At 39.8% G+C, this 14794-nt stretch overlaps 1 protein-coding gene across 2 annotated transcripts; it reads right to left on the bottom strand.

Annotated features, from left to right (window-relative positions):
* Positions 1 to 399: 399 nt before the first annotated feature.
* On the bottom strand, positions 400 to 14212 carry hic1 (hypermethylated in cancer 1). Of its 2 annotated transcripts, none has more exons than XM_014012476.1 (2): positions 13895 to 14212; positions 400 to 8810 (listed from the first exon to the last, which is right to left on the bottom strand). In XM_014012476.1, the coding sequence occupies exon 2, from the start codon at positions 8791 to 8793 to the stop codon at positions 6595 to 6597; it is 2199 nt and encodes a 732-aa protein (XP_013867930.1). In that variant the 5' UTR covers positions 8794 to 8810; positions 13895 to 14212; the 3' UTR covers positions 400 to 6594. The 2 variants fall into 2 exon arrangements, with proteins under 2 accessions (XP_013867930.1, XP_013867929.1); XM_014012475.1 differs by lacking the exon at positions 13895 to 14212 and adding an exon at positions 12599 to 12781.
* Between the last annotated feature and the right edge of the window lie 582 nt (positions 14213 to 14794).

Below are 14794 nucleotides of genomic sequence, written 5' to 3'. Positions count from 1 at the left end.
ATTGCAGGAAAATGAACTGGAGTTGCTCATTCCTGTGGTTATTGTCACGGTCAAACAGTATTTATCGTTCTCTTTTTCTCCCATATTTTTCTCTCTCTTAATGAAAACCCATTTCATGCATAATAAATATACCAAGAGCATAAATGGTTGCAGTAGCTGACTGAATATCGAAAAAAATTTAAATCATTGTAAAGCGAGATAGATAACAACTGAGAAAATATAAATCTAGTCAAGCTTTAAAAGAATTTGATGCAACTATACCAATGCATAATAATAATAATAATAATAATAATAATAATAATAATAATAATAATAATAATAATAATAATAATAATGATATATGTAAATAGTAATAATAATGTGCAAAAAACACACAAAAAAAGGACATTTGATTCTGAATCCATTATGCAATTTGTTTTATTGCCAAGTTGATTTTGAGTATAGTAGCAAATTAAGAAAAGAAACATTTTTTCACATTAGCTTTTAAAAAAATAAAAGCCATTTCCACACGGTTTTATTAATACACCATCAATAAATGATTTTCTTATCAAAAAAATGAAATTTACAGAAAAATGCTATAAAACATTTTGACATGCAATAAATACATTCATTTCATGAAAGCAAAGTAAAATCAATATTGACACAGAAGAACAAAAAATACTGTTTGGTTTAAAGTGTTGCTTTTATTTGTTTCCTTATGGTACAAACTGTTGTAAAGCCTAAGGAAAAGAAAATGTTGGCATCTGATGTTGTTTCATGACCGTCTGTTTTTAGTCTGCTGAAATAAGATCCTGACTACCATGTTGAAAAATCCCATTTCCATTGTAAATTTGTGATGCATGTATTTAATTGTGCATTTTTCCAACTGTTTGCAGCTCCTGCTGTCTGCGTGGCGGTCTGAGTTTCTGCTGAACTTTTGCACCCCTAACCCACTGTCGTATACAACCACCTCAAAAGCAGTCTTCATCAGCCTGATGTCTCCCGTATCAACACAGAAACATTTATTAAAGCAAACTAAACACTGTGTGTGTGTGTTTGTGTCTGTGTAAAAAGAGGACCCTGAGGCTCTGTAATGTTTTGGCACAGGTTTCAGTATGTGTCAAGCAGAAGCTGTCAATGCTGCAGCCCTTTTCTTTAAAAATGACTTTTTCAACAAGGAGCGACACTCCAAACGGAGCAGGGCAACCTAATTAAATCTTACCTAATCTGGAGCAGCAGTCAGTCTGCCATCCATGTGTGTGTCTGTGTGTTTGCATGAGTGTGTGCGAAACATAAACTCCTCCAAATTCCTGCTTGTTGTGTCCGTGCGCTTTGTTTTTCTTTAAATTTTAAACTTCTGGAACAGAAAGTGTACACTTAGAAGAAAAAAAAAAGCTCAGCAAAGATCCCAACCAGCATCCACTTTGTTTTGGATGTGTTGAATGTAGAGACAGAAACTAAAATCCAATCTAAACAGATGCAAGAGGACATGCAGGCAGAAACCTTTTCGATGTTCAACTATAAAAGTAGACTGTGAGCTGATCAGGTGATAAATGTTCTGTCTGAAAAAAGCATATCTGAAGTTATTAAAATGGTTCAAAAATCTGGAAAAAATTGTGGCTGCAATAATAGGAAAAAAGACAAAAAATAAATCTTCACTCAGCTTTTTTTACTGTAAACTCACAGATGAGTAAAAAACGTGAACAAACACACAACACAAACAAATTCCCTTTGTTTTTGTTTGTAGACAGCTATGATTATCAGACCCAAACTCCTTTTCTCTCCATTTCAGCTTCTTTTCCTCTCAACTCTCCTCCTTTACTTGTTCTCTCCATCTCGGCGCATGACTTGGCTGGTGCAACCAGTTGTGCAACTTTTACGTGTTTACTTTACTGGCAATTTTCTTAGCATTTTTTTCTTCCGAACATTTCCCCTCGCATTATTCTGCATTTCCTCTACAACAATTTGCTGCCTTTAATCTTCCCTTTATGCATAATTTCTTGGCTTGAAAATACAAAACCAGTGTCTGATTTTTTTTCTTTCTTTCTTTTTTTGGAGGGGCCCCATCAGCTGCAGTTTCTTCAAATATGCCACAAAGTTCATTTTGGAAATTGATCGGGGCTTAAGGAAAAAGAAAGTAGCTCCTCGAGTAAACATTTAGACAACTGTCGTCTTCAGCATGAAAAACAGCTGGAAGTAAGTGGATCATGGGAGAGGAGGGAGGCAGCGCGCGCTGTGGGTCAGCGGCTCGTTGAGTGGAAGAAGAGAGAAGACACAAGGAAGAGGTGAAGAGGGAAGCTGGGATTTTGGGAGGCGAAAGGGCAGCATGGCCAAGCTGCACACCGGATGGAGGAAGAGGAGAAAAGAGATGGACGGACAGAAAATGCCAAAAAGGAGAGTGGGTGTAAAACGTATAGATTAACAAGAGTAAAAAAAAATTTGAAAAATATATGCAATTTGATTTTTTTTCCCAATAAAGTGCAGTTTGGGGAAATAAATCAGCTGTTTGTAATAAAGACTCCTAAAAGTGTGAAATATCTTTTTCTTTATGTTAGACAGGCATGACGGCGATGGACAGGTGCATAAAGTTAATACATCAAAACATAATCATACAAATTCTTGCATTCATATTTACACACAAAGGCACTTTTATATTAGTTAAGACTTAAACTAAAACATGTTCATCGAAACATTTTGGCTGCAGCTTTGGTTTAAATTTAAGTCCTGTTCAAATCAATTAAACTAGACAAAAAAAGGTACCTTTTCAACAATTAAATGACATGTTTAGTCAATAGAATTTGGTCAGAGGAAGTTCAACAATTTGCTTTGTAAAAGCCACCAAAACAGTCATCTAAATTAGCTTTTAACAACTGTGATGTCTTTTTAGTGCTGCAGTATTTTGGGGACAAAACTGTAAATAATAGTTTGATCATTTTCTTAAGCACAAAGCTCCTGATGGAAAATAAATTAATGTTTTATAAATCTGGTCTAAATGCCTCTGTTTTTCCAACAACTTTATCATAGTATCAGAGGGAGGTTGATTTGGTTAACATGACATGTAAATAAGTATTTGGTGCAAGATTTCATGAGGTTATATTAGTCAGTTGTCACAAGAATTTTCTAATTTGATTAAATCACGAAGCAAAATAAAAACTGCTTATGTCTGATTTGAACTAGGCTTTCAGAGCAATTTGATAGCTCAAATAAAAAAGAAAGCAACATTAGAGTAAGGTTTCTAATATAAATAGGATGTAAAAATGTTTACATCCTCACATCTGGTTCATCGTCCACCTTGTAAAGTTCACCATCTTTATGATGCTGATGTTTATTCCCAAAGAGCAGTGAGAGGAAGGAAAAGAGGAGATACAGCATAGGGTTTTTTTTCTTTTCTTTCACCGAAAAGTGGGTTTTAGAAGTAGGAACACGCTTTCATACTGAGACAATGGCTCACGTCCACCCTGCTGCGCTCGCCCTGCTCCTCTCCCTCCCCGTTCTCCAACTCTCTATCTGCTTCTGAGCAAAAACACACGGCACATCCTGCTCAGCACAACACATCAGCCAAAAGTTCACTTCCTGCTCCTCGGCTCTCCTCCTTCACACCAAACCTATTCCCAGGACATGCATTAACAGCCCTTCACACACTCAAATAGCATGGTGACACACAAACAGACAAGTAAATACTTCCTCTTTCTATAGATGCTCGACCAGATCCACTACTATACAGAACGCGGTAAAGCTCATTTCAAATGGTGCGGCTCCCACAGAAATGGGGTGGGGGGGGAGAGCAAGTTATCTTTCTTGTTCCTCTAACACAGATTTGAAGTGGCTGTGGAAACATTTGGTGTGTTTTTTTTTTTTTAGTGGGGCCAGCAAAAAAAAATGAATAGACACATTTTCATTTGAGCCAGTGAATGAGGGAAGATAGAGAAGACTAAATTTCCCACGACTCACATCCGCTCGATCTTACATTTTGTGACACATGCCTTTTGTTTATGGATTACGTTCGTACTACCAGTGTTCCGTTTACGCAGTTTTTTTTTCTTAATATCATCTAAGTCACAAAGCTAAACAACAGAGTCCGAAAACTTGAAACACCAACCAAAACAAGACAACTTCCTGTGTGCTTCTGTGCAAGAATACGACCTCTGTCTGGCTCATGTCAAAGGTTCACTATCTTCTGGAGAAAAGTGACCAAAACAATGTGAGGCTAGTTCGCAGGCTTGTCTGTTTAAGGAAGGGCTGATGATGCATTATGTCTTGCAGGAGGGGAGATATTTCACAATTCAACACTTGTCACCTAGATATTGTTGTATGTGTAGCTAAAACCAAACATCAATGCTGTCATTTTTAAGGGTCAAAAATCACAAACATAACCAAAAAAAAGATATGGTGTAAGAATAAATTTGGTCAAACTGACAAAAAGCCTCTTTGAGGTTTGACATAATAAAAATATATACCATTTCATCAAAATCAAAACCAAAAAAATATATGTTAATATCACATGTCATCTCTCCCATACAATGAAAAGTAATGTTTAAACACATGAAAAACCACAGGTTTATTACAGGACAAGTGCCCCGTTAAAGCAAAATTCAAATAAAAAGTGTGTATGTGATTGTGTGCATGTGTGGATATTTTTGAGCAAAAATTTACAAAAAAGCATAGCATACCCATGCTGGGTTCAGTCCTGAGGTAAGCACCAGTTTTACGTGTGCTGCTTTCAGATTTCAAAAATGTTAATAATAAAAAGTCACAGGATACAACATATTTGATATGATCATATGCTACAGAAACAAAGCCCTTAATTGTTACATTTAAAAAAGAAATCCAAAAGTCAGGCACATTGTTTTTTTTTTTTTTTAGATTTTTTTAAAGCCTATCAGATTCACTACTGTCACAGTGTATTTATGGCTTTAGTCTTCACATTCACCTAGTGAGGTTGGCGTTGGCACTAATAGTGGTCAAACGTTTCTAGCCTATGGAAAAGAAGAAAATAAAAGGCCAACATGTTATTTGGAATACAAACTTACAGGCAAAAAAATAAAATAAAATGTGCCATTAACCTGCAACCTTTAAGTGCTTTTTTTTCTGTTTTGTTTTCAAGATGGAAGAACTGCTGGTCATCCAACACAGAAAAAAAAATAAGTAATTTGATCCCAGCAGAGTAGAGAGGCAAGGCCAAGAGAAACGTTCGCCCTGGCTGCGATATTATGTTTCTAAGTGGATCAGAGGAGTGAGATGGCAGCCATGAAATGAGACATCACGCCAGCTAGTAGTGCGAATTGTCCAGGAGAAAGTGAGATTTCACAGGGATTATTGAAGCACAGCAGCTGGAGAGTGCTGTTCATCCACTGGCTTAAATGGGAAAACCCACAAACTCCTTAATATGTTTATAATGCAGAGAGATTATCAGCTCGCAGCGTGTGGAGTGAACATCCATTCAAGTCTGTGGAGGAAAAATACTGAATGCACCACTTTGATCTGTAAACACTACAAGCAATGAGGGAAGCTGGATTTTTGACCACTGTTGCTCTAAGATTTATCACACTTCTAATAATGGCTCCTGACACTAAATGACAGGTTGATTTGTCATTTGTGTCATTTTTCCTGGTCTCTGCCTCTCTACTGAGCTGTTTCCATGATTGTAAATAAAACAAAGTCAGAAACAACACCCATACTTCTCCTAAACTATGAGTCGAAGCTGCACTCGTCATGAGCAGCCGTTAGTGTGTCATCAGATGTGCAATCGTGTCCCGCTTATCAGATCACGAGGCTTTGCTTGCCACTGTCAACTGAAGGAAGTTTTAACTAAAACAAAATGTTTGTCAACTAAGTGTAGAGTAAATTAAGTTACTACTGGTGTCACATGCTGATATCTGCACAAAAAAAAGAGCAAAGTGGGGGACTTTAAACCATAAAACACTTAAAATACAGGAGTGATTTCTCAAATCAATCATTTCACATGAAGGGGTCGAGCAAAGAAAAAAAAACATAATCAACTATTCATCCAGTACCCCAAAAATGCAAAACTATAAACATGGAATTAGGAAAAAAAATACTTTTAAATTCTGGTGAGTTGTTTTTTTTAATATATATATATAAGTTCTGATCAGGACTAAACAACCCTGAATATTGTTCATACTGTATGTGCTTTTCCCCCTTTTTTTCATACAAAGATGAATAGTACACAGGTTTAGGGTCTGATTGCAATGTTTCTTTGCAACACATTTTCTTTGGATTATATCATACAAAAATAAATAAAAACAGTTCCATTTTGGCTTTAATTTTTTTTTGTCTCTATGGCTCAATAGCTGGAAGTAAAGAAATGCTTCTCTGCATACTGTACATAAATACTGCAGGTTTTTAAACAAGTGTTCCTTGGTCACGTAGAAAAAGCGAAGAGCTCCTTTATGAAGGAGAACGTAGAGATACATTAGATGCATAGAAAGGCACTTACAGTCTACAGTTTTTTTGGCGTGTGTTAGCAGACCAGTTCCACATGGCCTGAGTCTGACGTGCAGCAGAGATACTGAGTTGAGGTGAACGGCTTTAGAATACTGCAAACTGCGTGTGCATGCAAACTTATTGGAGATTGCCATTTACAACTGTCGTGTCTTAACTGGGTGAGTAGCGGTCAATGGTTCGTGCATCAGAGAGGGTTTGTGGAGGCGGGGGAGGTGGCAGTGGTTGGCCCAGAACATCCATCTTGTCATGGGTGAGGCCCAGGTGCTCAGAGGCCAGTTTGGAGAGAGGGTAGAGGCTCTCTATGACCTTAGCATCGGCCACCAGTTGCTGCTGTGCTTGGATGATGAGCTCGTTGGCCTTCTCCTGCTTAAGCCCCAGGTGCTCTGCTGCGTATTTGCTCAGGGGATAGATGCCTTCTGCAAAGTCCAACTTCAGTTTCCCATCTGCGCTCAGACCCCCGGCCGTTCCTCCGCCACTGTGCATCTTCATGTGGCTGATCAGGTTGCGCTGCTGGGCAAACTTCCCACCGCACACCTGACATTCATATGGCTTTTCCCCGGAGTGGATGCGCATATGCTCAGTGAGGCGGTACTGGCGGGTGAAGCGCATGCCGCAGGAGTCACAGGCGAAGGGTTTAAGGCCGAGGTGGCTGCGCATGTGGCGCGTCATGGTGCCACGCTGTGTGAACTTCTTGCCACAAATGGTGCAGGGGTAAGGCCGCGTTAGCCAGTGGGTCTTCTCGTGTTGCCTCAAAGTGGCTGGATCTTTGTAGGACTTTTCACAGCTGGAACAGCGATACGGTCTTATCATCTCCCCAAGGCCCCCTGAATTCAGTCCCTGATCAGGCTTGGTCTCTAGAGGTGAGAGACGGTTCAGAGTGCTGTTGCTGTTGAGGCTTCCATAACCGTTTGTGGCGTTGCTCATGTTTTTGGTGCTGCTGCTATTGCCGTTTCCCATTTCCCCACTGGAGTTGACGTACAGCTCCTCTTCTGTGTGTGTCTCCACGTGTGCATTGAGCTGCTCTGAGCTTGGAAAGCCTTTATCACAGGGAATGCAGACATACAGATTGTCCCCGAAGCTCTCTGGCTCGTACGGCATGTGGAACCTTCCCATCGGCCCTGTAGGAGATGGCCGCCCCTCACTGCTGCCGGTCTCCTCTGTGCCTGACCCGCTCTTGTCATCCACTCCTTCACTCTCCTCTCCTGGCTTGTGATGGTTATGATGCTGCTCCCCATTGTCACCTATTTCCTCTTCCTCTTCATCCTCATCTTCATCTTCAGCGGTGTACGTCAGAGGCTCGTGTTTCACCCAGCGGTAAATGTTACCTATTTCTCTGCCCACTTCTCCACCTTCTGTAGGGGTATCAGGGCTGGTGGGGCACGGGTAGCGGTCTGTCCCCTGGGAACCTGAGCGATGCAGATGAGGGAGGTGGGGGCCCAAAGACTGGTTTAGATGGGGGAATGGTGGAGGAGTGAGGGAACTTGCTTGGTCGGTAGAGTCCATTTTTTCTGATGGAAAGGCTCTTCCATTTGTACCCACAATGGGACTTGTGCGTCCGCTCAGAGTCCCGTCTCGCTCCTCGCTGCTGTGACTGTTTACCAGATGGGTTTGAGAGGGTGGGAGCTGAGACTGGGAGGTGGGGCTTTTCTTAGAAAGATCTAGGCCAAAGCTGGGGGAGCAGTTCCTCTCAGGGTGGGCTGAGCGTCCCAGTTGGGCAGGCAGAGACGGGAACATCTGAGGGCTCTGGTTGGAAGTGGGTGCATACAACTCCCCACTGTGTATGGCTATTCGATGGGGAACCAGGTCTTCTAACGATGATGCCCTGGGTGCATTCAGGATTCCTCCTGGAGGACAGGACTGAATTACAGGAGTAGAAACCCTATACCTGCCTCCATTTCCCAACCCCATACTGCCGGGGCCCATCTTGGAGTAGGGTAGAAAAGCCGGACCTTGACGAAGAGGGTACTTTCCATTTCTTCGTAGCTTCTTTTTGCACAAAGCCACTAAGTCGAGCAGCTGAAGGTAGCTGGCTGCTGCTAAGACAGCGCCTAGATTTGGTTCAGCGGGAGAGGTGGGGTCTCCCTCACTAAGGCGCCCCGTGTAGATGTAGTCCAGAATGACCCTGAAGACACCTGGACTCACCATCTCGTGGTCGAGGTTGATGAGATTGTCATGGACCACCAAGGACTTCAAGTAGTGGCTGCTGGCAGCCAGAATGTTCTTGTGAGCTCTGAAGAGGGCGTTCTGCACCACAATGATAACGTCACACAGGAAGCCTTTGGTGCGCTGGCTGTTGAGCTGCAGGAGGAGATCCCTAGCATGACTTGGAACTTCCATGGCATTCAGCATTGTCTTCAGTCCACCACCTGCAACAACAAATATCTGTGAAATGCTGTGCGGGTAGTTACTGTAGCAGTTCAAATCTGAAGAATTCACTTTAATTTTCTGCACCACCGAAACAAACCACTGATGCCTTTTAGTAAAAATAATAAACCTTAAATTTTACATACTGGACATTTTAAATGAGTAATAATAATAAAATGATAAGTTTAAAAAAATAAAGATTTTACATGTGAATTTTTAAATCATTCTTCAGTTTACAAGTTATTTTTGTTGCTGTGGAAAAAGTAACATAAATGCATTTTAATTCAAAGTTTCAATTATGGTTTTAACATTCTATTTTGTTGTTTGATTAATTTAGGATTTTTTAATTAAATATTTAAAATGTAAGCAGAAGTCTTTCTCACAAACTACCTGAGCAAATTGTAGGAGTGGTGGGTGGGAAATGCATGTGAAGGCCATTCAGAAACTGAACTTGTAAAGTTGAGTGTTTGCAATGGTTTTCTCATCATCAGAAATTCAACTCTTTGCATCGACTTCCTCTGCAGCGAGCAAAATAAGAGAAAGCGTTGAAGCTTCCAAACCACAGATACATATTTTGTAATTGTCTGGCTTCCTGGTAAAGTATTCCAGGAGTGCAGCGGGGAGCTTTAAACAAAGCAAGGGATTAATGTTTCACAAGTGTGATGAACAGCAGGTATAAACCTGTGGAGGAAGGACACATCCAAAAAAAGATAGGGCTACAGCTCGCCTTTCGCCTCAGTCATATAAGGAACAGTGAGCGCAAGGGACATAAATCAGCATTAGACGGTTCAATACTTTATGCTGAGATTGGCTCCAGGGATCAAATGTGCGTGCACACACGCAGAGACAAACACACTCAAACATCAACATTAATTGTTCCATCAAGCCTAAAATAAACTACATCGGCTGCATGCATGAAACCCCTTGTATTGTTCAAGCAGTGGCATTTGAGGATAGTTTACTTATGAGATTAAACGTCTCAAGCTGTCTCTGGGGGCTTAGTATCACTGATGGGAAACAAGCAACTAAATAAATATCATGTCATCTGTCTGATCAGTCTTCCTGACACGAGCTCATTCACTTCTTGTTTATTTCGCTCGGAGTGAGAGCTCAGCATCAGAATAAGGAAGTATGAATTTTAAATTAAGAAAAAAAAACTGAGAAGTGAACAACTAACAAGGAACGCAGATGAATTGTTCACCCAAATTTTTTTTTTTCTCACAGTGTTGAACAGTTGCTAATTTTATAACTCAGGGGGACTTCTCTGTAAAGCTTCAGTGAAGTTTCAAATGTATTTTTCTTTTTACAAATGCACTTTCAGCATCAGACTTGGATTAAAATGTCATCGATAGAAAATGAAAAGTCACAATGACATCTAGTTTTTTAATGGAACAGTAAAGCATTAAAACCATAACAATAATTTTCAACACAATTTTAAAAACTGATTATTTTTATTTTATTGCAGTTTTGACCACATCTGTGATTTATGTCTAATTCATTCGCCACATGATCATAAATATTAAAATACATCAAAGGGAATTTGTGGGAAGTTACAGCCTTCCGTGTCCCAAGCTGTCATAGTGTTCTCACCTCCGTTCTTCCTAAAGCTCATATTTTACAAGACATTTCTACATCCTTCAAATCATGTGTGTTTCAAACAAGATAAAAGTCTCCATACTTGGTGAACTTCTGAGCTCAGCTAAGCAGTTGCTGTGTGGTACGTGGTGACACGCTGCATCCTCGCAGATAAAAATCAGTGTATCGGCTGCATCAAGCATATCACTTCTACTGCATAACAAGACGAGAAATGAGCCATCTTTATATGGGGAATTGCATTTACGAGAAGCTATTTAATCCATGCACATTTAAAAAAGACAGCTTTCTATGAACTTAAAAACATGACGTAATTAATATTAGACTTTGTTTTGTGATATGAATTATCTTTAACCAAAAGCAACTCTAAAAATACTGAAGGATTCCGTTTTGGCGTTTAGGGGTGACAGAGTGTAATGCTTTGTGTAATCTTGTAATCAAAATAAGACAAACTTGCATCATAAAAGGCGTTATCTAGAAAGCATCTGTACTCTCACTGCATCCTGTGACTGCAACGATTTTTAGTCTTAGCACAACTCAAAACAGACCTGCAGCAAATTCTCATTTATATATGTGATATGCATTTTTTTCATGTAAACTAAAAGATATGTATCAAGCTTGCACATGTGGTTTTGTCTCTTACAAAAAAAGGGGCAGATTCCCTGTGGGAAGCACTGCTGTTTTCATTTGACAGCTTTCTTTTTAATGACCTGTCAGCATGCTGATGATGTTGAAGTAGTTTACAGCGAATGTTTTTAGTTATTTGCAATTGATTAATATTCATGACTGCTGAGTGTTTCGAGGGCTTTTTTTGTGATTTTTTTTTCTCCCTGTTTTGTCATTTTGTGGTTTGGAGTGAAGCAAAGCATTAAACTTCCGACCCCTCCGAACAGCCTCAGCCACATAAACACTTCTGACATCTGCTCAGAATGCTGTGTTGACATTTCATTTTCTTTCATTTGAACTTGCTGTCTGGATTCATTCAGTGAGGTTTATATTTAAAAAAACTATTTGCCTTTGTTTTAATCTAAGTGGCAAATTAGGACGATTTTTTTTCTTTACAATTAGACTAACACCCTAATAGCTCCCCCTTTTACTTTGGAATCAGTGCACTAATGAAGATGATTTGGAAGTTTCAGTCAGATCTGCTAATTTACCTGATTAACTGCATTTAATAAATTATAAATATAATAAATATCTTAAAACTAAGTAAAAAGTTTAGGCAGATTATTTATTTTTGCTGTGTTTTAATAATCACATAATTAAAATAGTAATGTGTTGGGTTTAAAGCAAATTGGTTCCTTTTTGTTAGTCTAATTTTTTGAGTGACAACATTTCTAAATCAATTCTATGCAAATTTTTCATTTTTTAAAAAACGAATGTTTTTGTATTTTTTCCCACCATATTATATTTAAATGGTTTGAGTCTTAGATGAGAGGTTCAGGGCACGCATTCCCAAACAGAGAAGTGACAAGGATCCGTCCTCCCAGTCCTCTGATCCGGCTTATTGGTGCACATAAACCGAATGAATCCATGTGTCTGACCCGCCGCTGCGCCTCTTATCTCCAGAGGAGGGGAAAAAAATCCAGAAACTCTGTTTTTTAACTCATATGAACATGAAGCAAACAGATGTTATTTCTACCATTTCTATTCTTGTCTCAAACTTGTCAGCAGCAGCGAGAAGCGTCTCTTTTGTTTCCAACTCTTTTTGCGCAAAACTAAATTTCACAGACGTCTCCAAGTGCGTAAAATCCAAACTTCCATTACCTGAAACAGAATTATTTAGCTGTAGTCCTTTATTTAATTCAGCTGATGCAAGAAAAGCTTTAATTTAAAAGATGATTCTAAGAAAACAGAATAAAACTTTTTATTTGCAACAGATTAAGATAAATGTCATGATTTTTTTACGCACCTAAAATAAATCCGAATTTAACCAGTAAGAACTTAAAAACATAAAGTGACAAATGAAGTGCTTAAGGCTGAATTTAAATAGCAAAAACAACTAATAATACGGGGACATGTTTGACTCGAAATGAAAGTCAGAAACAGACAATGACGAGTGGAGCTTTGAAAAACTAAAAATTACGCACGGCGTTCAAAGAAGCGCAGGACGTAAAGCGGAAACAAACTAAAGGTCCTTTCTGCAAATGTTTGACTAAAAATGTCTGAATGTCATCCTTCCGCTCTTGTATCTTACCTGCATGCCCGATGTCTTCTGCCATCCGCTCTAAGTCTCCCTTAATGATCATCTCAGCAGCATCTAACACTCATATCTGACGTTCAGCCTTAAACTGCCAGCCTCCAAAAAACCCATGCCAGTTTTCCGAGCGCGTCTGCCAACTCTTTTTTTCCCCCTCTTTCCTCCTGATTATTAATTGATATGAGTTTCTTCTCGCTCCTTGGGTCCGTCCTCCCACCCACTTTCCTCCCTCCCTCTCCGCCCCTCCTCTCCACTTCATCTCCTCCAGAGAGAGAGAGAGAGAGAGACGTGTTTAAACCAGCATCATTTTCCTCCTTTTCTCTCTCTCTCTTTCGTAATTTCCTTATAGCTATTTTGGAGTCCTGCTCAGTAACGAGACGATAATGGAGCCTCTACGCGCCCTTAAGTGTTTTAGCACCCCGCGTGATGTCAGCCTAGGAGAAAAACTCAAAGGTAAACTCGAGGGCAGGAACTTGAAATGACCCCGACGTGAACTTCTCGAACACATAGTCTTAAAGAGACAGGCTGTATATTTACACCAGGTACAAGGTTTGGACACACAGATTGCCCCGAGAGGTCAAAAAGGCAATTTGATGTCAAATGCTTTCGAGGATTTTTTTTCCCTTCCCTCTAAATTAATTCAATTTTGTCATGTAAACATAATAAAGCCACATGATCTCTTATATGAAGCTTACAAACCCATCAGGGGGAGAAAATATTCTAAGACTTCCCTGTTGAAAAAAATACCTAAAAATCTGAGTCTTAAAAATATTTAACCTAAAAAAATGTGGGTTTTATTAAACAGTTTAGTTTAAAAACAAGTAAAAACACCTGCTGTTGTTTTAAAATCCACTAATCACAGGGATGGAGTCTGGGCTGAATCTTTTGTAAACAAACCAATGTTGGGCCTTTAAAAATTAAAAACAGATTTAAATAAAATATTATAGTTTAATAATATATAAAGGTAAATGTTTGTGACAACGCAGAGCTCCTTGTTGGCACTTGAGCTGCACGCATGTACACTTATAAATTTTTATATATTTCCTTCTTCTAACCATCATAATCTTGGGCTTCTCTATTTTGTGATGATGCGTTATTTTTACGACTTGCTGTGTCTTGGGTTCTTATTACAAAATATATATGCGGATATTATCCTAAGTTTAGTAAAATTATATAATAAGTCTAAACTCAGGCTTCATTTGTCTGTTTGAAATAAATTGAGATAAAGTCATCCTTCGGTCCTGATGAGCTTCAGGTTTCTGTCCGGATGCCATCCCTGCCCCCCTCTCTCACCTCGGACTCATGTCTGGAGCTCTCGCCGCGCGTCTCGTCTCCTTTTCGGCGTTCCCTCCTGGGAGCTCCGCAGCTTCCTCCGAGTCCCGCTCCGAGTGCTCGCACGTCCCGCCGCCCTCCCAGCCTCCCTCCTCCTCACTCGGTCCTCCTTTTTCCCCGGTTTCTTCTTCTTTCAGCCTCTTCCACACTCACAACTTCTCACGTGTTAACACAGACACACAATCTGGCACTTCGGGCAGAGCTGGGGGTCCCGACCGGACCGAGCTCACCACCGGGCGCTCTCGGGCTCTATGCACGCGCACAGCGACACCTACCGGCGGCTCGTGTCAACAGGCCAGACGGAGCGGACGTGCTCATGGAGAGAGGAGCTGCAGGAGGCTTGTGTGTCCGTGTGTGTGGAAATACACTGGTTGAATGGTGACGTTTAGCTGTGATACGATAGCTTAATTAAAAAAAATAAAAAAAAAATAAAAAAACATGATATAGTAAAACTGTCAAAAATACTGCAGATTTAGAAGTAAAATTAGCTCAGGTGCAGTGGTGGGTACAGTTCCCCCAAAGCAGAGGTTCTCAAACTGGGGTCCAAGGATCCCCAGGGGTCCGTGAGAGGTATATTGGGGGTCCTCAAAAAAAATTCACTAAATTGTTAATTTGGTTTTTATTTTTAAAAATGCATGKWGAACAATGAACTAATAAAACAAACATAATAAACTTAATAAAAATATWTATTCCCATGGCATTTAGGGGTTTAAATGACAGTAAATTATATTTTAAAACAGCATGGGGTTTATGAGGGGGTCCCTGGATTTTTTTCGCCCTTGTAAGGGGTCCCCAGACCTAAAACGTTTAAGAACCCCTGCCTTAAAGCACTAAAGCACTAGGTTAATAATAGGGGACTAA

This window comes from Austrofundulus limnaeus, unplaced genomic scaffold, assembly GCF_001266775.1.
Source record: "Austrofundulus limnaeus strain Quisiro unplaced genomic scaffold, Austrofundulus_limnaeus-1.0 Scaffold91, whole genome shotgun sequence".
Classification (NCBI taxonomy): domain Eukaryota; kingdom Metazoa; phylum Chordata; class Actinopteri; order Cyprinodontiformes; family Rivulidae; genus Austrofundulus; species Austrofundulus limnaeus.
Note: the sequence above shows the minus strand (reverse complement) of the source record. Positions and strands in the feature narration are given on the sequence as shown.